Raw genomic sequence first — 22,999 nt, 5'->3', positions numbered from 1 at the left:
CGTTGTCCTGGTAAAATTTAAAAGTATTTCTAATTCCTAAATTATCCGCTAATTTTAATAAATTTTGTCTTAAAATGTTTAAATATTGATTCTTATCTAGAATATCATCGATAAATACTAATTCTCCAACTCGAACTTGATGCACCTAAACCATGACACTACCGGCACTGTGTTTAATTGTAGGTTTTAAATGCCGGTAGTGTCATGGTTTAGGCATCATTATCAATGATATTCTAGATAAGAATCAATATTTAAACATTTTAAGACATTAAAATTAAAATTAGGGATTAAATACTTTTAAATTTTACCAGGACAACGATCCTAAACACAAGCGAGGATTGTTCAAGAATATATTGTCAAAGTTTCCCACGCCACAATCATCAATTTGAATCCATGAAAATTTATGTTTAAATACAAAATAAAAAAATAAAAGAAAAGTCAGAGTTGTTTAAAGCTACCTAAAGTTTGTTTAAATTTGTTAAATATTCCTAAATATGCCTATAATCAAATATTATCAACAAAATATTAATTTTATTTTTATTTTGTAAAAATTTAATTTTTATTTGTCCGAATACTTTTTAAGATGATAAATCACTATGTTTTTGTTAAATTAATTAGTATGTATTAACTTATTAAGTATATACGTATATAAAGTAACACTGTACAATATCAAAGTAAAATTAATAATGTATTATAAAAAAGCTAATCTAATTTTCATTTCTTATTTGAATATACTACTTTATAATAAAAATTTTTTGGTGTCCGAATACTTTTGAGAGTCACTGTACATTGCACAGTAATCAGATAAGATAAACGTAGCAAGTTTTGTGTATATATATATGTATACATATATACTTATTTGTGCCAGTCCAGACGCAGGTGTAATCTACGACACTTCTTCTCCAGCAAAAACTATATAGTAAGTATTACAGTCGCAATTTCTTTTTAAACCCTTCATATTAACGGAACGTTGCAGCATAATTTTAGAAATTTGTAATTATATATGAATTATTTCTTAATTCATGACAAGCATCTTAAGTTATATATTTTATTAATTTAAACGTTCACAGCACATTCTTCTACTAAAATGACGTACTTAGTGTTTGCTTTAATCATCATGGTCGCTATCAACGGCATAATGATTGCTTCTAGTGTTGCGGATTCTAAGGCTGTATGTACTCCTAAAGGCGGAAAAGTAAGTATATAATACAAAATAAAGACAACATAGCTTGACTTATTTTTAAATTTAAAATTATGTTCACGTTTTATATAATTTTAACTAATTGTAAATTTAATTATCGTTATAATAATAAATTATAGTGTCCGTCTACCGTCCCATGCTGCGCTGGCACGGTCTGCATGTTCTATGCAAGTAGATGTGTATCTAGATAAATTGCAAACGATGATAGGCCTGTCGGAGATGGACCGTTTCCCACAAAATATTAAAACGAGAAAAATTCAACGCTGACGTTAAATGCTGGAAGAATGAAAATAAGAATGTGTAAACTATTTGATTATTACATTAAAAGATTATTATATTAAATTTGATTATTACATTAAAGGACTTTCAAATAACTAAAGACAGTTATTCAATTTCTAAAATAAAGTATTGGTTATAAAAACATCGCGTGTATAGAGATTGATTCTTTCATTATTTTCCAACTGACTTTCCTCGATACCCAAGTGAGAACGTCTACAAACTGGCATTATATCTTTATCTCAATCAGGAAAGAGATAGATCAGGTCGTCGGCCCGCGAAATCATTTCCCCAAGTAGTACAATCGATCGTTTTTCGGACGCGCGTCGTTGGGCACATTTTTGTAATGAGCGGCTAAAATTATCGATGAGTGCTGTCTGTTGGCTCATCGGTGATAATAGCGCGGCACCAGCAACGCCTCTCACTCGCGACGCAGGGTGGAATTGACGAAGAAAAAAAAAAAAGCGGGTCCTGTTTCAAAAGAAGCGGTGGCCGAACGGGACACGAGGTGATAACGAGGGCAACGTCGTTGGAGGGCGAGGAGTAAAGGACGAGCAATGCTGTTAAGTCGTATGTCGAGTGATGCCAAAGTTAAATATAAATGCGGGCCGCGAGAGAGAGAGAGAGAGAGACGAAGCGTCGCGACGCCCATCCTGGATCGATGATCCAGCACCGGGGCCAGTCTCTCTGTGGTTCGCGTCGCGAGATCGACCATAGGAATCTTCCTCCCTTTCTCTCTCTTTTTTACTTAACATTTCGCCAACACCTTGGTCTATCAATCGCGATACAAGTTCCTTATCCGCGATCGGCTTCCAATCGTGAGTTTTACAGTGTATCTTCAAGAAAAGAACAAAAATGCGAATTACTTTCGGAGTAGAATTTAATTTTTATTAAGGAGATTGAACAGGCATTGATATATATCTAGCTGGGTCGAAAATTCCTTCAATTTGCCGGTAACTTGTGTTACGTGGCTTCTGGGATAATTCAATTATAATTTTACTACTTTAAATTGTGCAGTAAACTTTTTTTCAAAGATATAAAGTTTTCCCCTGTAGGGTTAAATAATATTTATTCAAGCTATTGTTGTTAAAATTATGATTGAAAGATCTTGAAATATCCTATGTTCTACAAGTCGCCTGTGGGTGGTTTGCTTGCGTATGCGACGGTCACGGATGATTGCGTAATTTATATATTGATCGTCATATTAAAATGATTTTATTTTAATTCGTTACTTACGATACTGGGATTTTATCTTTTAACCCAAGATTCTGTGCTTTCTCTACCGCTATTAATAAAACGAGCCGTACGATAATTTTAATGTTCTACGCAATATTAATCTGATAAACAAATTTCTCATAGTCATCAAACAAAATTGTAAATAAAATAATATAAAAAAAAAATTTTTTATAACCAGGTATATTTTTTTGATCCAGAGAGAGAATTGTTTTCAATTTGTTTTTTTTTAAATCAAGTTTTAAAGTACCTATTTTATCTAAGAATCTATAAATAGATAAACTTTGCGCAACACACCAATATACAAAGTCAAGTTTAATGAATTCTCTTAAAATAGCCGAAGAGACTAGTGTAACAAATGAAACTCGCATCGAAGCTGAGTGATCGCGAAGCTCATTCAATGATATGTAAAATTCTACGTTCGTAACGTGATTGACGATAATGTTGCGAGGTTGATAAATGAGGGTGAGCGCCAATAATAATTGCCGAGCAACAATTTCGTTTCGCAGCGCCAAGTTTTTTTTTTTTTTTTTGTTTACATTATCATGATATATACCATGTTATATCATATCGGGGCGAACCTAGGTCTACGTTTGTACTGTTTTACATGGGTTTGTAATGTTAACGTTTTATTATCAGGGCGAACCTAGGTCTACGTTTGTACGGTTCCACATGGGTTGGTATTATTTAAATATTTTTTTAGCTTCTTCAGGTTTTTGGCGCACATATTTAATCTTATTAGTTTTATAAAGCATATTTGATATTAAAATACACATTTTATGTTCTATGTTTGGGGAATCGTTCTTAGGGGGATTTACTGTTAGGGGTTTTCTTTTTTTTTTTTCATTATTTTTAGTTTTTTCAAGTTTTTAAAGAATATTTAATATTAAAGTACACATTTTATGTTTTACTTAGGGAAATTATAATTTTGGTGTATTATTTTAAAAGAAGTCTTTTTTTGGGGTTCAAAATAATTTTTCGAGGGTGCTTTTCGCGCGTCTATACTTGGCGCTTTTTTATACCTTTTTTTTAAAAAGGTAATTTTGAAGGGATTTCATTTATTTTGTAGTTTTAATTATTTTAATACACATTTAATGTTTTTTTTGTGGGTTAAAGTATTTTTGAGGAATATCATCATTTAAGAGACACGTTAGTATTTTGCGTTACGTGTACATGCAGTGAAACCGACCATGTTTGAAAGAAGTTTAAGAAATTATATAATTTTTACTTTTATTTAAGGAGAGAACCAGTTTTTTACATTTTTTTTATTTTTATACATAGAATCAAATGCTTTAAACAAATTCTTATTTTTTGAGAAAAATTATTGTTTTTTTCCTTGAATAAAAATGTGAATTTTAATACGAGTGTTACAGAGTACTACGCCATTACGTATACATACAGCCAAATTGACCGTGTTATTACGCCATGTTTTTAATCTTTTGTATTGTGATTTTCAGTTTCAACAATAATTCAACCAATCGCTTTCGAAATATGGTTCTTTATAAATTTGTGTATTAAATTATTGATACCTTTTGTGTAAATGTTTAATTTATATTAAATAAAATGGGCCCCATCCAACGCCCATTCTCGTGAGACGCACCAAATTAATACTTTTTGTCTCTCCGTTGCAATGTTACATTTGAAACCGACATTTTTTATAATAAATATCGGTCTCAGGCGCACAGTAGTCTTTTGTCGGCGCACAGCAGCCTTCTATCCGCGCAAAGTAACCAATATTTTAATTATTTTGCAAAATTTCTTATTCAGAGATATTGATATTTTCGATACTCTACATCGGTCTAATCGATTGTTTTCTGTATATAATCTTGTATAAATTTATTATTAATTTATCGTTCAGCAGAAAAATCTGCTTTGTACTTTTGTTAAAACCATATCAAATTTATCTTGTATCATAATTTATTAGCAAATTCTTATAATTTTTTTAAATTATTGCTTACTTATTGGTTCATGCATGCAATTTTGTTAAATAAAATTATTTTAAAAAAAAGGTAATTTTGGGGGGATTGAGAATTACGCGATTCAATATTACAGTAAACATTTTATTTCTTTTTAGGGGGTCTAGTTTTGATTGTAATTTTATTTATTTTGTAGTAATTTTAATTTCGTGCGCTTATACTTGGCGCTTTTTTATACCTTTTTTTAAAAAAAGGTAATTTTGGAAGGATTGAGAATTACGCGAATTCAATATTACAATAAACATTTTATGTTTTTTTGGGGGGTCTAGTTTTGGGGGTGATTTTATTCATTTTATAGTAATTTTAATTTTGCGCGCTTATACTTGGCGCTTTTTTATATCACTAATAACCTCAAACGTCAGTGACATGTCAATAAACTAACAATGAGTTGATCGATAAATTATCTGCATCATCTAACGGCGCAAAAATAAAAAAGACAAAATTTGTGCCGGAAAGTAAGACGACGTTTCTTAATTATTTTACTCTTATAAAAAAAAATTAAATCATGATATCTCAGTTTGTAGTTAATTAAATAAAAGAATAAAAACACTTTTATTATATAAATCGACCTTAATCTACTCGATGGACCTATTTAAAAAGCGATTGGTTCAGCAGTTATTGAGATCCGAACATGTATGGATTTCTCAAAACTTCGATTCGCGTATAAGAAGCACAGTAGCGCGCCTATACTTGGCGCGAGACACTATTGTGCCTCTTGATCAGGAACTAACATCGAATTAATCCAAGGGATATACAATTGCCCGGACGATTCAGAAGTATGTATTAATAGATTCTACACAAGATTCAACTAATCTAGTCGAGCTACTGTCGAAATAATTAAATTTAATGCAAATCTTTAAAAATTTAATCTTTGCAGTTAAAATTTCAGTGGAAAAATTGTTCCCGTTTCTATACGCGTTGTACGATTAAATTCTCGTTTGGCACAGTGATTTCAATTAAGACAACGAGTAAAACGAACCCAGGATAAGCCTCGTATGTTTACAAGAACCGATTCTGAGTTTTCAACTATTACTGCAAACCTGATAAAGTTACATTTTCTGAATTAAAATTAACAAGAAAGTTATATAAATGCTTAAAAACGCATAATCTCTACCCACGAATGCAGAGAAATTGAAATTCTAATCCTGTGCGTAAAGAAAACTAAATTTTGAACAAAAAGTGACATTTCTTGTTTTCGACGTAGCCCGTTTCAGATTTAATCTTGCTCTGGCAATTGTAAATATTGGCGACGGATTAGAGACTGTACATATTAATTCGTTAGAGTACTTAAAGACAATTGATTGTTAAGTAAAAGCACAGAATCAAGTAAATTAAAATTTCAATTTTCGAAGTATCATTAAGATTCAGAATCTGACCAAGATACAGTTTCTCTATTAAAATTCACATTATAGTTATATAGATGCATGGAGAATGCACAATCTCTACCCATGAATTTAGAAAAATAGTAAATTAAATCCCCTAAAAGAATATTTTTGAAATATGTCACATTGGAAGATATACAGGGTGTCCCACTTGATGTAAAAAAGTTCTTAGTTGTAGGTTGGGCTTCCAAAAATAAGTAGAAAAGTCCTATACGGTTTTGTAAGATAGGCGTTAATAACCGAGAAAATAACATTTAAAGATTTGACGCCCCGCGTGCGAGCAAAAACGCGCCATTCGAAGCTACCGAGACGTTAGTGGACCTAGAGGTGTGGCTTATCTTACTCTATTCACAAAGAAATGAGTAATCTATGAATCTCTGTAAATAGAGTGGGATGAGCCACACCACCACTCTATTTACAGAGATTCATAGATTACTCATTTCTTTGTGAATAGAGTAAGATAAGCCACACCTCTAGGTCCACTAACGTCTCGGTAGCTTTCAGCTCACAAAGGGGGCGTCAAATCTTACATGTTCTCGGTTATCCTAATTTACAAAAAAGTACCATTTCTGACCTAACAACTATAAACTTTTTAGGACACCCTATATACAGTGTCCCAGACATAACGAAGATACTGGGAGGATAGATAGAATTGATTGAGACAAGTAGAAAAGTTCCGTACCATTTTGCAAAATTCTCAACCGTTATTGAGAAATTAAAATGTATAATTGTATAGGCGTAAGAGCGACAAGGAAGCTGCGCGTGAGTGAGCTCGACAGGCGACGGCGCCATTCTAGCCATTCGCCTGTCGCGCTCACTCACGCGCAGCTTCTTATGTCTGCTCCCTATACAATTTATACATTTAATTTTTTTTCAACTTTCTTAATTCGCAGTTTCCTGAGCAACTCTATCGTTATGTCTGGGCACCCTATTACTTTTCTAGTGCATCATATTTCAAAGATATAATACATATATACGTTAAATAATTTATATTTAGTCAATTGCTTTTATTACCATATTTTTTCAATAGTAATTTTCTTATTTTTCTATTATATCAAAGTATCCGATCTGCACTTAATTCCTAAAATATATTCTTTCCAGTGCGTCATATTTCAAAAAAATAATAAATATGTACGTCAGTTAATCAATTTCTGTTCCAAATAAACTTTTTTATCATATTCTCTCAAAGGCAATCTTTTTATTTTTCAACTGTCGTCAAAGTAGCCGATCTGCACTTTTTCCTTATACATTACTTTTCAGTGCGTTATTTATCAAAAGTATAGTTAATGTTTGGATCAAGTAATTAATATATAACGTAAATAAGCTTTTATAACTTATTTTCACTGGAAGATATATGTATAAAAAAAATTAGATTGGGTAGATGGGTATAGGCCGGTTCTGGACCAATTCGTGTTAGTGTGTCCGTGTGACCTAGGGCGAGGGGTAATGACGTCACGCGGGGAGGGGTGTTTTCCAGGAATCGCTCCTTTGTCTGCGATTCTCGGAATCGATTGTTTATAAATATAACAATAACATAAAAGTTATGAAATATGATATTTTAATTACGTAATATGATATTTTAATTACGTAATTTGATATTTTTAAAAATAAATAAGTGCGTTATCGCGCCGCGGTATTTTCCTGCGGCATCGCGAATTTCAAAGGGTTGGCATTTTTCAAAGGGAGGGGGTGTCTTATTTTTACAGGGGTAAAGGGGTGGGGTGGGTGTTGGGGTGATCACGCGAGTCTTAGTTATGACGTCGGCGGCGGCGAGCGGCGGGGCGGCGGCGGATCGCAAAGGATCGCGCGCCCATCGTTCCGTCTCGCTCGCACCCGTTCGCGCCGCCTATCGTTCCCTCGCTCGCTCTCGTTCACGCGTTCGTCACCATCGACTACGACTCGCTCGCACCCGTTCGCGCCGCCTATCGTTCCCTCTCGCTCGCTCTCGTTCACGCGTTCGTCACCATCGACTACGACTCGCTCGCACCCGTTCGCGCCGCCTATTGTTTATAAACAATTTAGTACACGCTCATACTATTCGAATGCGGGTGACGCTGCACGTACACCCCCGGCTAATCGCTCCTCCTTATTATCTGGTTTCTCTCTCACTCAGATACGTATGTTGCATACGAACGAGGGCGGACTCACAATTATAATAAAATGAAGGATGGAATAGAAGCGATTAAAAATGATACGTGCCGATTACAAAATTATATATTTATTTTATGAATATGCGTTAAAATATATTACCCATTTTTCACGCGAGTCTTAGTCAAGGCGTCGGCGGCGAGCGGCGGGGCGGCGGCGGATCGCAAAGGATCGCGCGCCCATCGTTGCCTTTCGCTCGCACTTGTTCGCGCCGCCTATCGTTCCCTCTCGTTCTCGTTCACGCGTTTGTCACCATCGACTACGACTCGTAGTTTTCATGCGTAGTATGCCGCTTTGAAATATAATATTTAAACAAAAGTTGACACTATGAGGATGCACAACTGTCGGCTCGAGTGTATTTTCCTCTTCTTATTATTCTTACGATAAGAAAAAATTTTAATAGGTTCGCTAATGTCGTGTTTATCAATCGCTCATGTCGTGTTTATCAATCGCTCATGTGGTATTGATTCCTTGCCCAAGACAATCATCGAAGAGCTGTGCGATTCATGTAATCCGTAAATGGGTAAGTATAAAGATAAATAAAATAAAAATATTTTTATTCGTACGAATAGTAGCCGTAAAATTTTAATATTACAGAAGGACAATTTTGCGTAAAGCCAACGTCACCGGCGTCTTCATTGCAATCATCATCATCATCGTCGTCGTCGTCGTCGTCGTCGTCATCGTTGCTCGCATTATATCGATTGTATAAGATAATATCGTTAAAATATAAAATTGTATTTTCTCGTTCAAGTGCCATTCGCGCTCTCGCTCACACCCTTTCACGCTCTCACTCGCATTCTTTAGTTATCGTTTGCAGATGCGTAACATGCTATCGCTAGATTCTTTTCTATATACCCGTGTGGTCAAAAAATCTTTTGCGTTTGTATGGGCTTCAAACGTTTGTAAAAAATCTTTTTGCGTTTTTCTCTTGGTCAAGTGTCGTACATGCTTTTCTAGTAATCGTTTCAAGATGCCTTCGTTAGATATGAACGATTCTTTCTACACGCCTATGCGACAAAAATCTTTGGCGTCTGGAATCTTTTGTATCATGTTTCGTTTTCGTTGGCCCGGCGTCTATTTTCTTTGTTTATTGATGAGAACGACGACGACGACGACGACGACGACGACGATGTGACCATGCCTCACTCTCAGTCTCGCATCTGTACGTGCAGGAGCTCTTTTTCAAAAGACAGTCAAGAAAAGTGAAAAAAACTTTTAGTAAAAATGGCATATTTTGGGGAACCAGGTATGTATTATAATAGAATTTATAATACAATTTAGAAAAATAATTTAATCTGTTATAAAATAATATATAATATGTATTTTTATGTTTTTAGCTCAAAAACAACAACTCTGCCGCGACTTCCAGCGAGGAGCCTGCTCGAATAGTTATTGCGCGTTTGTGCACCCTTACAGGTATTGCTTCAATTACCAAAATAAGAAGTGCACAAACGCGCAATGCAGATTCCTGCATGTAACGAGTGTGGAGCAGGCTCGTTACGAGGCCACCGGATTGACGTCAGCGAAATTACGCTACGAAGTTGGACGCACCCTGCAGAATTCCATCATCTGCGGGGACTACAAGGCCGGCAGGTGCAACAGGACGGACTGCCAACGTCGGCATATCGGGCACGACGAAAAACTAGAGTGCATAGTGTGCTGCGGCGAAATTGTGTTAGACACGTTCGGGGCGTCCAGTTGCGGGCACGTGTATTGCTACACGTGTGCCCTAAAGTGCCAAGGGCCCCCGCGTCCGTACACTATGCTTACGGTTGTGTGCCCGGTATGCCGATCCGTCGCCAGCTATGAGCAGTTGCATTAGCTTATGTTGTTTTTGCGTATATTGTATTTTTTTGCTTATGTTGTTTTACTTATGTTGTTTTGCTTCTGTCGTTTTTGCGTTGAATGTATGTAATGTAATTTTAAAGGTATTTTTAATGTAATTTTTAATGTAATTTTTAATGTAATTTTATGTTTTTTTTTATGATTATGTTTTTTTTTTATACTTGTATTATTTTTAATGTAATTTTTAATTTAATTGAATTTTTTTTATGTTTGTATGATAATTTTTTGGTAGTAAATAAGATAGAAAATATTATATTAAAACATATTTTATTTCTTATGTATTTTTAATTATTAAAAAACTTACAACTAATAAACTTGTTCAATTACTTAAAAATATACAAAAATGAATATAATATAAAATATAAAAATAAATATAATATAAAATATAAAAATGAATATATAAAAAAGAATACAAATACAAAAATAATAAAAATAAAATATTAAATAAAACTTAACCTAAACTTATAAACTAAAGGTGTATTAAGAAAAATAAAAATGAAAAAATGAAAAAAAATATACAAAAATGAATATAATATAAAATATAAAAATGAATATATAAAAAAGAAAAATGAAAATAATACAAATAAAACTTAAACTTAACTTAACCTAAACTTATAAATTAATTTTGGAGTCCTTAGTCAGTGTCTGAAACAAAAAAAAAGAAATTATTAACAGGGTATAAAATAAAATGTATTTAAATAATTAAAATTTATTTCAAATATACTTACATAGATTGATCTGCACCTTCCACTGTTTGCACACCGTGCAGAGATGTTTGGGCACTTGGCCCTGCATGGCAAATGGTATCACTTTCATGCACGGTGTGCAAAAGGAGTGACCGCAAATTAGGGCCTGGATCCCTTTGAAATGCTGCACCTGACAGAAGTTGCATCTCGGCGTGTTATCCTCTGTAAATTTTAAAAATATAAATTAAAAAATTAAAAATTAAAAAAAAAAAAAAAAAAAATTAAAAAAAACTTACTGGGAAATGTTCCATTCTCGCAAGAGAGGCACTCCCACATGCACTCTCCGAGTAAAGTCTTTGTGCACGTGTGAGGCCTCTGATCCGGCGGGTACGTTTCGCGTAACAGGTACGCTAGGCGTTTTAGTTCGCAAAACGCCGTTTCCGTCATCGGCCGCACATGATGATGATTAATTTCATCCACCTCATCCTGGTTGAGGTGGACGAATTTGCACGTCGTTCCTGACAGGCACACCGACTTTGTACACCGCCGGACCTCGTGGAACATCTTGCAGTCACTCCTGGCGCAGATCTTCAGCAAATAATCTCTGCAACTCATTTTTAAAGTAGGATGTTGCAAAAATTTTGTTTTAATTTAAAACAGGTCTTGCCAAAAAAAACAACAAAAGCCAAAAAACAATACAAGCAAAAAACGACAACAGCAAAAACGGCAACAGCAATAATAAAAAACAACACAAGCAATAATAAAAACAACAGAAGCAATAAAAAACAATACTAGCAATTTTAAGATGTGTACTCCTCGACTGGCGAGCGACCGACTGACGAGCGACCGACTGAAAATCACGTGCTGCGTTTCTATCCGCTTCCATATGTGTGTTCGTAAATGCACAATGAATGATGCTTAAAGAAGCGGATATACGAACGGACTTAAGGCCCTTTCGGTGTAATTCATTCAGCCGGCGTATCGATCCACATGATGAAATTTCTTGCAATACCCAGGTGTATGAATAAAGTTGACATATCTACCGGGTCCACATTTTCTGTTTGCCCGACTCTAATTAACGAAACAAGAGCCGCATCGCCAGAGAGAATATCATTGACGGTAATCCACCCCCGCGCTTTTTCCATGATAATTTTAGCGAGTGTGATCTCTTGCTCCGTCCATATCTGGGCTCGCCGAGGCAAGATTCCGTCTAGAACACACGGTATTGCTTGCCACTTTAATTCACAGAATCGTTCGTCCAGTCGGAAACACTCATAAGGTAGTCTACAGGTTTTGCGAGCCCAGTCGCGAAGATGTACCGTAATCGACGTAGCACTAACATCATCGATGATTCCTCTTTGCCACTTTAAACCTTCTCGGATAGCAACAAGGGTTCCCACTTGAACTTCATGTGGTAACAGCATGCGGTTGGCTGCTGCAATCCTCATATGTGCAGTCAATTGTTCAAGCATCTCCAAATGAGCCTTCTCTCCGTTTGTTAACTTTACCCAAAATAGCGTGGGTGATTGTACGCGTATCACGCGTACTTCGTGCGGCCAGCGGGTAAGTTGCCTTATATTGATGTTGGAAATCATCTGAAAAAATATTTTATATTAATCGGAAATTTTTTTTAAAAAAGATATTAAAAATAATATCAGAAAAGATATTAAAAATAATATCAGAAAAGATACTTACATTTTTTGTAACTTGTTAATTGGCGACGATCAGTTACCGATGCCTGGTTGCAAGGAACTGATCGCTCGACGGTTGAAGAACTCATCTCGATCCAAATTGTTTTATACTGATAAAAAAATTATCGTTCTCACTCGCGTTGCCATTCACGTTGCCACTCACGTTGCCACTCACGTTACCCCGCATCAATGAAAAATAGACTGCTAAGAGAACAAAAGACTATGCGGCTAAATTCAAAGACTGCAAACGGAGGTAGTTGCTATTTAGCAGGTATGCATTTCTTTTCTCGGAAAGAGATAAGGTAAAGATTTTAATTCCCCCACATCATTGAAAAATAGACTGCTAAGAGAACAAAAGACTATGCGGCTAAATTCAAAGGCTGCAAACGGAGGTAGTTGTTATTTAGCAGGTGTGCATTTCTTTTCTCGGAAAGAGATAAGGTAACGATTTTCGTTCCCCACATCTTTGAAAAATAGACTGCTCAGATAACAAAAACTATGCGGCTAAACTCAAAGACTCTGCAAACGGGGTAGTTGCTATTTAGCGGGTGTACATTTCTTTTGTCGGGCAGAGATAAGATAGCAATTTTAAAATACTGCAAAGTGAAACTTATGAAATGACTCATTATAATTTGAGAGAGGGTAAAAAATGTGTCACATGATTAATCAGGAGTAGGGGTAGAATATAAAGCATTCCTTAGGCCTCTCTTGTAACCACGCGCGAATCTCATTAGTGAACGAGCGATCGACGATAATGAACGTTGACGTGAGAATAGAAATCGGTGAAGAAATCGGTGAAGAAATAGAAATAGAAATCGGTGAGGAAATCGAAGAGGTTCATCCCCTGTCGGAGGATAGTGCTTGCGAAACCGACGATGACAACGATGAAACGGTTGAAAGTACTACGCGCAAAACGATCAATTTACGGAATTTAAACGCGATTAATCTGCGTACGAAATTTTGTGCCATATATTTTTATTATTGTGACGGGCGAGGATACAACGTGTGCGCTTCTTGTTTGGTGTTGATGCGAAACGATTTCAACGATTCCGTCTTCAAGATTCGTAAACACGTCGTAGGATCGTACGATAGTCTGAGCGGTACGTGGTGTTTGAACTGTAGAACCGCAACATTCGTTGTAATTTCGTGCGATATGTGCCCGGTATGCACGAATGCGTGAACAATGTACTTCGATTTCCATACTCACGTTGCTAATGTCGTTTTTATCGCTAATGTTGTTGTTTTGTTGTATTTATCGCTAATGTTGTATTTATTGCCAATGTCGTTGTTTTGTTGTATTTATTGCTAATGTCGTTGTTTTGTTGTATTTATTGCCAATGTCGTTGTTTTGTTGTATTTATTGCCAATGTCGTTGTTTTGTTGTATTTATTGCCAATGTCGTTGTTTTGTTGTATTTATTGCTAATGTCGTTGTTTTGTTGTATTTATTGCTAATGTCGTTTTTTAAAAAACATTAACGTGCAAGCATCGGTGCGAGAATCATTAAAAATGGATCAAAGTTTTCTCGAGGAAGAGCGTGAACTCCTGGTGCAGGCTGACGCCGTGACCACCTTGGGAGAATTTTTCGTGTGGCTTGAGAGATGTGACGACCTAGTGAATCGACTCGAGGAACGCAGTCGCGCCAAGCGAACGCGCGTATCCGTCGGATGCGCGCAATCCACGGTGGCGAGTATCGCGCGACTTTTGGGTGTCAGGAAACATTTGTACGGACGTTACGTGCACCAGGGTGGCGAGTATGCGAGCACCAGTGCTGCCGACGGTGATGGTGACAACGCAGCTGGTGAACTCGAGTGGCGCGAGATCGAGACCGCGTTCAAAAGTCGTATCGCAACGGGTGTGGTAATAAACACAAACTACATCGAGCCGCTGCGATTCCTGGAGGACGCCGGTAACGCGGTGTGCGAGCGCGTACAGAACATCGTGCGTAAAACTAATTGCGTGAAAGTGAACACCGCGTTCAACGGTGAATTCACGGCCGGGGACAAACGCGCCAACAAAAGTATAACCACGAAAAACTGTGAGATCTTTCAAGATACTGATGTACGCGAGTGGTACCGATTACATGTTATCGAACCCACGCTGGCTTCTCTCGAGGAGTTTCAGGAGCGCGACAGCGGATGGGCGTTGTCGCGAATTTTGAACTTGTTGATCAACGTAAACAAGTACAATCCGATGCGTTCGGGATGTCACGTTACATTGTCGCGGAAAATAGTCGCTAAAAAAGCAGTGATATGCGTAAAATCGATGGATGACAAGTGTCTCGCGTGGTCGGTGGTGGCAGCTCTGTATCCCGTAAAGCAGCACGTGGATCGGGAATCGTCGTACCCGCATTACGCAACGGTGCTGAACGTCGAGGGTGTGGAGTTTCCCGCGACTCTTAAAGACGTTGCGAAACTCGAACGATTGAATGATATCTCGATCAACGTGTACGTCACAAAGACACGTGGAAAAGAAATAAACGTTCTACCTATACGCCTCAGCAATGAGAAGAAAAAGAGACACGTAAATTTATTGTACGTGCAACCCGATAACAACGATGACAACGATAACCAGAAAGTGGGACACTTTGCGTGTATCAGTAATCTATCACGCCTCGTCAGTTCGCAACTAAGCGGACGCGAGCATCGGAAACACATTTGTGATCGGTACGTATGGTTTTAAATATATAATTGATTTTTAAAATATTATTTTAAAATTATTATTTTGTAAAAAATATTTTATTTTTAGGTGTCTTCATTACTTTAGTTCGAGCGAGAAGCTCGAGGCTCACGTCATGGATTGCGGAATATTAAACGACTGCGCTATACGACTACCCAGCGAGGACGACAAATGGCTCAGCTTTTCTAATCACGACAACAAGGAGCGCGTGCCGTTCATCGTTTACGCCGATCTGGAGTGCGTGCTGCGAAATATCGATCCACCATCATCGCCCGAACAAACGACGTTTAATTATCAACATCACGAAGTATTCAGCGTGGGATACTACGTCCGATGCTCGTACGACGAGTCGCTCTCGAGATACGAATATCGTCGCGAACCTGATTGCGTCCAGTGGTTCGTCGAGCGGCTAGTGAGATTAGCTCATCGCGTAAAAACCGTAATCTCAAACGTTGTCCCGATGAAGACGTTGTCGAATGCGCAGCTCGAGGTGCACGAGAACGCGAAGCTGTGCCACGTATGCGAAAATCCGTTTGCGGCGGACGAAAAGCGTGTGCGCGATCATTGTCATTTGACCGGTCGGTATAGAGGTCCCGCGCACTCAAAATGTAACCTGCAATACCGCGACACGCGTTACATCCCCGTCGTATTTCACAATCTGTCGGGTTACGATGCACACTTTGTTATAAAGGAGATCGCCACAGCGTACGAGGGTAAAATTAATCTATTACCGATAACGAAGGAGAAATATATCTCCTTTACGAAACACGTTGACGATACGGCTGAGGGACAGGACTCGCGAACTGCGATAAAGTTGCGCTTTATAGACTCGTACAAATTTTTGAACGCTAGCCTCGACAAATTATCGTCTCTACTCGCCAAAGACAAATTGCGAATCTTGCGCGCTGAATTTGCGACACTTTCAGAAGAAAATTTCAATCTTCTGACGCGAAAAGGTGTATTTCCGTACGAGTACGTCAACAGCGTCGAAAAATTGAATGAGTCAAGCTTACCGTCGCGCGACTCATTCTTCAGTTCGCTGACCGGTGACACGGTGACCGAGTCAGATTACGCGCACGCTGAGACCGTATGGCAGCGGTTCTCCGTTCGAACTCTGGGCGAGTACAGCGATCTGTACCTCAAGACCGATGTACTGTTATTGGCTGACGTATTTGAAAATTTTCGCGACAGATGCGTCGAGAGTTACGGACTCGATCCCGCGCATTACTACACCTTACCCGGTTTCACGTGGGATGCGATGCTCAAGCATACGCGCATAAATTTCGAATTGTTGACCGACATCGACATGGTGATGTTCGTCGAACGCGGTATACGCGGCGGTCTAAGTCAATGCTCCAACAGATACGCGCGAGCCAATAACAGATACATGCGGTCGGGTTACGACTCGTCGAAACCTTCGTCGTACATTGTGTATTACGATGTAAATAACTTGTACGGATGGGCCATGTGTCAGCCGTTACCGTACGCGGACTTCGAATGGGTCGACGACAACGACCTCGCGAACCTCGACGTAGACGCGATCGCCGCGGACTCGCCCACGGGTTATATTCTCGAGGTGGATCTCGAGTATCCCGCGAGCGTGCACGACGCGCACTCCGATCTGCCGTTCTGTCCCACGCGAGAGAAACCACCGGGGCGAAACACGATGTAAAACTTTTGGCTACGCTGTGTGATAAGAAGCGATACGTCATCCACTATCGCAATCTGCAGCTGTGCACGCGTCACGGTCTTCGCGTCACCAAGGTTTACCGCGTGCTGCGATTCACTCAATCGGCATGGTTGCGCGATTACATCGAGCTCAACACGCGACATCGAACTCGTGCGACCAACGATTTTGAAAAAAATTTGTTTAAACTGATGAACAACGCGGTGTTCGGTAAAACGATGGAGAACGTACGAAATCGCGTCGACGTTCGCTTGCTCTCGCAGTGGGACGGACGGTGCGGTGTGGAGGCGATGATCGCCAAACCGAATTTTCACAGCAGAAGCGTATTTGCGGAAAATTTAGTAGCTGTGGAATTACGTAAACTCGAGGTGAAATTCGCCAAGCCGATATACGTCGGTATGTCTATACTCGACATATCTAAAGTATGCTTGTACGAGTTTCATCACGAGTATATGATACCGACTTTCGGAGACAAATGTAGCGTCATGTATACCGACACGGACAGTCTTGTGTACAGCGTCGAGTGCGACGACGTATACGAGATGATGAAACGCGATATCGCGAGGTTCGACACGAGCGACTATCCGCCCGATAACGCGTATGGTATACCTCTCGCGAACAAAAAAATACCCGGCTTAATGAAGGATGAGTGTAACGGTGCGATCGTCACAGAGTTCGTCGGACTCAGAGCTAAGATGTATGCGATCAGGGTAGACGGTAGAAAAGACACCAAAAAAGCAAAGGGTGTAAAGAGCGGAGTCGTGGCGCGAACTATAACGTTCGACGATTACGTGAGGTGTCTCGAGGACGAGATCGCTATGACTCGCGACCAATCGTGCATCAGGTCGAAATTGCATGAGGTGTACACCGTGTCCGAGACAAAGATCGCTTTGAGTCCGTACGACGACAAGCGATATCTCGTGCCGAACTCGACCGAGACCTTGCCGTGGGGTCATTATCGCATACCTCGATAAAAAACGCAGTACACATGTACGCGGTATACATGTATGCAGTATGTATTATACTTCCGATTGACGCAACGTTTCTCGAGTGATTGTTAACATTCGCATATTTAGCATTTTGTGGAGAGTGATGGGATGATTGAGGCGTTCATGATTGCATTTTTTATTTTGCGGAGTATGAGATGTTCTTGGTTGCTTTGGTTTTTTATCAAATTTAGTCTGATTTTCACTTTGTAGTATTTGATGCGTTCATGATTGCCTCTTTTTCAATTTTATCTGGTTTAAAAATATTTTATAAAAGTCTCGAGCTCGTTATATGAAGCATGCGTGGAATAACATACATTATATGTATTATTCCTAGCACTGTCATATTCTCCAACTATACTCGTATCTTTACCCCTTTACCCCTTTACCCCTTTACCCCTTTACCCCTTTACCCCTTTATTTTTACTGACGGTACAATAGTTGGTATTTCTTTTCTTTTTTCTTTTTGGTATTTTTGCAGCTAGCAAATGGGCTGGATTGCACAAAATAATTATTATTTTGCGGTGTATGAAGTGTTGTTGTTTACTAATGGTTTTTTTCAAAATTTAATTTGATTTTCACTTTGTACCGTTTGATGCGTAGATTGCATCTTTTTTAAAATTTATTCCTAGCGTTGTCATATTCTCCAACTATGCTCGTATTTTTACCCCTTTATTTTATTACTGACGGTACAAGAGTTGGTATTTCTTTTCTTTTTTCTTTTTTCTTTTTTTTGTTGTAACTGGTTTTGTTGTTACTGGTTTTGTTGTTACTGGTTTTGTTGTTTACCCTTTACCCCCTTTACCCCTTTACTCCTTTACTCCTTTACTCCTTTACTCCTTTACCCCCTTTACTCCTTTACCCCTTTATTTTTACTGACGGTACAATAGTTGGTATTTCTTTTCTTTTTTTTGGTTTTACCGGTTAATTGCGATATAATGTATGGGTTAACATTCGCATATTTTATTTTACGGTGTATGCGGTGTATGTGATGTTCTTGGTTGCTTATGTCGTTTTAAACTTAATTTGAATTTATTTTGTGGAGTGTTTGATGCGTTGATTGAGGTGTTCTTTGCGGAAATCTCGAAACGACCGACGAAACGGTCATGTTTTATATTTTTATGCGATGATGTACAGGTTTAAGTTAGTAGTCGCTAGCATGCCCTTACGTAGTACACATGTACGCAGTATACATGTACGCAGTACACATGTACGCAGTACACATGTACGCAGTACACATGTACGCAGTACACATGTACGCAGTATACATGTACGCAGTAAAGCAGTAAGCAGTATGTAGTATGTATTATAGATGTAATTATACAAATGAAGTAAAACATTGTACAATGCGTACGTTATATATTTTTCTCATTTTTATACATTTTTTGTATCGAATCACATATACACATGTGTGAAATAAAAAAAATTTATTAAACGATGCTGTTTTTGTCGATCCACGAATTGTGCGATCCGTCGAATCCCAACCATTTTACGTAGACCTTGTCACCCTTTTTGCGCAGAACCTTCTCCACCAGATACACGTCCGGATGCGTCGCGCGGTGCAACTCGTACTCGTAGAACGCTCCGGATATCGCCTCACCGCGATAATCCTCCAGTAGATAGGTAGCTGGATTAGTTTGCTGCACCTTAACGATCGTGAAAACCTCGGTGGTCCAATTCGGAGTGTATCCCTTTTCAAAAATCATTTTAAACTTGCTCACGCGTACTTTATCACCGACCCTGAATTTGGCCGGAGCGGCTATCTTTATAGCGCTGTACACGGTGTCGAGGAGGTTTTTGGCGATATCAGGTGTCACGTCAACGGGCCGCATGCCGATCGTTCGATGCTTGCGCCTATTGTACTCGTCTACGAGACGCGGTAGCGCGTCGAACCACTCATAATTACCGTTGAGTGTAAACATCTTCCACATGGCGTTTTTGAGCGTGCGATTGAATCGTTCGACTATCGACGCCTTCATTACCGAGTATGTCGAGTAATGATTGACGCCGCGTTTCGCGAAAAGTCGTTGCACGTCGGCGTTGTAAAACTCCTTTCCCATGTCAGTTTGCAGATTTTTCGGGCATCGCCCGCTCTTTCGCATCAACTCCGCTAAAGCGTCAGCCGTCTCGCTGCCGCCTTTGTTCTTGAGCGGTATCGCCCACGCGTACTTGCCGAGTACGTCGATGACGGTAAGAATATAGCGGTAGCCTCGATTGAAACGCGCGTACGGTTGCATCTCGACGATATCAGCCTGCCACAGATCGTCATATCCCTTGACCACGACGCGTCTTCGCGGAAAATTTCTTCTCGCCGGGAACGATCGACAGAATTTTCGTTCGATCGTCGAGCCTCGTTGTGACCGGCTCGACGCGAAGCATCCAGCAATCGAAGACGATCCACGAGCTCGTTAGGATCGTCCCAGTGCACGTAGTCGATCGTGTGATCGTTTAACGTCATGAGGCGAGGTAATCCTTTACCGGAGCTTTTTCTTCTCGATTTCCTGGCCGAATCGCCTGACAGCAGCGGTGCGATCACCTTCACGTACTTTGAGCCTCTGTTACCCATGACGCGACCGCTGTCGCTGAAATCTTTCTTATGCGCGTTCGTCGCTTCGAGTATGCTCTTGTAGTGACGTTTATCCGCCTCGGTGTAAGCGGTTTCATCGGGTACCTTCTTGAAAATCAACTCGTACAGACCTTCCGTACCGGGATATCTCTTACCAGCGACGATTATATCATCGTTTTTATGGTCGAATTCGACATGCTTGTTCCCGAGCATTACTTTGTTCGTGTCAAAGTATATACCGAAAACGTCATCGATATTTATTCTTCTGTCACCGCTCGCCGCTTCCAGATACATCGTTGCCATCGATACGCTGGGCCGCGGCGTCGATACGCCAGATCGCGGCGTCGATACGCCGAACCGCGGCGTCGATGTGCGGGGCCGTGGCGTCGACGGAAGTTCGACGTTTTCGGTCGTAACGTACGAATCGACGGTCGTATCACTCAATGACGGATTAGCTACGATCGTATCGCCTAACGTTGCCGACGACAACGAATCGTCAAACGTGACGTTTAAACGCCGTTCGGGTTTTGGTGTCGACCACAATCGTCGCTCCAGTTTCGGTGTCAATCGCTCCGATTTCGACTCCAACTTCGGTACCGCGATACCGGATTCCTCGACGGTCTCGACCATCCGCTTTAGAGGTTCGACGATGGGCTTGAGGCGCTTCTCCGACGCGATGTCGGCGTCGATCGTGTCGGTCTTTATAGCTCGATGCTTCCTGCGAATCGCCTCGCTCGTCTTCTCGATCTCCCGCGTAATCTTTTCATGCTCGCGCGCGTCATGGTTGTCGTTTCTCCCCGTCATATCGATCGTATCGCGCGATCCGTTCTCGACGAAGCGTCTTCGACGACTGATTGTCACGCGATATCATCAATCTGTTAAAAAATCAACTCGACGGTACCGCAAACACGTCGAATCCTCGCCTGTATCGCCCGTTGTCGAGCGGACTGTCCTTGTCGATTACCGCGAAACCGTGATCATGTTGCCAGCATTCGCGACACAACGCACTGAACTCGTCGTACGACATGTCGGTGTTGACGTGATCGTTGTACACGTGTTTCAGATTGGTTCCGTCCTGTTTGAACAGGATCAGCAGATTCGCGTTGTCGCGTATCAGATGCTTCGGTATCCTCGCGTACGACTGACACAGATAGAAGCAGTCTACGTTCGAGTGACGACCCATCGCGAAGTATTCTCTCACGGCGTCTTGCTTGTCGCACGCGATATCGTCAAAGACGAAGATCGAATGCGGAAGCGCCTCGCTCGGCGGAACGACGTCGCTGTTGTTGGAGAACGTGAAATAGCCGATCTCTTCGATCGGCGTCAGCAGACTTTCCAAGTACTGATACTTGGGCTGCTGCAGCGACTTCGAGTACACGTACACGTTCTCGAAACGCAAACCGTGCGGACTCTCCAACAGACTGATCAGAACGTTCGTTTTGCCGCAGTTCGATGGGCCGCACACGATCGCGCGCACGGTGTTTGGCAGCATCTCACCATGTCTGCGTTTTTTCTCCCTCTCGAGACTGTCCATCAGTCGTAATCTGTCGTCGCAATTCGCGACGCGTATCGTCTGCGGTTGTCGCACGAACCGCATCTCGTACCCGCTGTACGGAGACGATCACTCGCGCGCCTATTTATAGTCGCGCGACCCCGCGAATAGCTCATTAATCGACATGTATCTCGCGCTGAAACATCCCTTTGACGTGTTGAATTTGACCGCGGAACAGTTGAGCATCGTACCAAAAGCCGTTTTGCTGCACGTCTGCGGCGATTACGTTCATCACGTGTGGGACAAACTTCCCGTGCACTTGACGGAAGATCCGGAGGTTCGAACCTACCGCAGGTGCCTCGAGCATTACAATCAACCCTGGCAAGAAACGCACATCGACGGACCTGCTCCGTTAATCCGAGAGTGCGGCGAGTGTCAACGTCGTCTACCGCTTCATCGGAAGTAAAGTGCTGCGGCAAAGGTTTGTTGAATCGCGCGATAAACGCCCTCCCCTTCGAACTGCACATCCCCGGTTATCAATTTTGCGGGCCGGGAACTCGACTGAAGGAACGCATAGCGAGAGGCGATCGAGGCGTTAATCCGTTGGACGAAGCGTGTCGCGAGCACGACTTGGCGTACGCGCGAAGCAACGATCTCACAGATAGACACGCAGCGGACAAAGAACTCGCCAAGAGAGCGGGAAAACGCGTTATAGCGAAAGATTCAGGCTTACGCGAGAGAGCCGCCGCAGCAGCCGTGTGGGCTGCGATGAAAGCTAAAACGAAAATTGGGATGGGTATGTCGACTAGAAAGAACAGGTTGAGGACTGTGAGAAACAGAACGATTACGAAGAGGAGAAGAAGAAGTACGATTCGCAAAAAACGCATGCTTCCAACAGCAAAGCGCGGTGGCATGCTGCCGATCATTCCGATTCTCGGCGCAGTCGGATCACTTGTCGGTGGAGCCGCGAGTATAGCGAGAGCCGTAAACGAGAGAAAAGCTGCTCGCGCGGCAGCCGGTGGATCCGGCGTACATCTGGCCCCGTACAACGGTGGACGGGGTCTCTCTCTCAAGCCGTACAGGTACGGCAGAGGTATGACTGTTGCGAAGAGAGGAAGAAAAAAAAACGTCGAGCAGACGTTAAAAATG

General features: G+C 40.4%; 1 protein-coding gene and 1 long non-coding RNA gene across 2 annotated transcripts; one reads left to right on the top strand and one right to left on the bottom strand.

Moving 5' to 3' along the window:
- The first annotated feature begins 855 nt into the window (after positions 1 to 855).
- On the top strand, positions 856 to 1,622 carry LOC139108464 (uncharacterized). Its single transcript, XR_011546662.1, has 3 exons — positions 856 to 919; positions 1,071 to 1,195; positions 1,321 to 1,622. It is a non-coding gene; the product is annotated as an uncharacterized lncRNA (long non-coding RNA).
- An 8,584-nt stretch (positions 1,623 to 10,206) lies between these two features.
- On the bottom strand, positions 10,207 to 11,364 carry LOC139108497 (uncharacterized). The gene is made up of 3 exons (XM_070666859.1): positions 11,047 to 11,364; positions 10,793 to 10,972; positions 10,207 to 10,709 (listed from the first exon to the last, which is right to left on the bottom strand). Exons 1-3 carry the CDS (start codon positions 11,312 to 11,314, stop codon positions 10,699 to 10,701), a joined length of 459 nt encoding a protein of 152 aa, XP_070522960.1. The 5' UTR covers positions 11,315 to 11,364; the 3' UTR covers positions 10,207 to 10,698.
- Positions 11,365 to 22,999: the final 11,635 nt, after the last annotated feature.

Source organism: Cardiocondyla obscurior, linkage group LG15 (genome assembly GCF_019399895.1).
Source record: "Cardiocondyla obscurior isolate alpha-2009 linkage group LG15, Cobs3.1, whole genome shotgun sequence".
Taxonomy (NCBI): domain Eukaryota; kingdom Metazoa; phylum Arthropoda; class Insecta; order Hymenoptera; family Formicidae; genus Cardiocondyla; species Cardiocondyla obscurior.
This window is presented reverse-complemented; position numbering and strand designations above follow the sequence as displayed.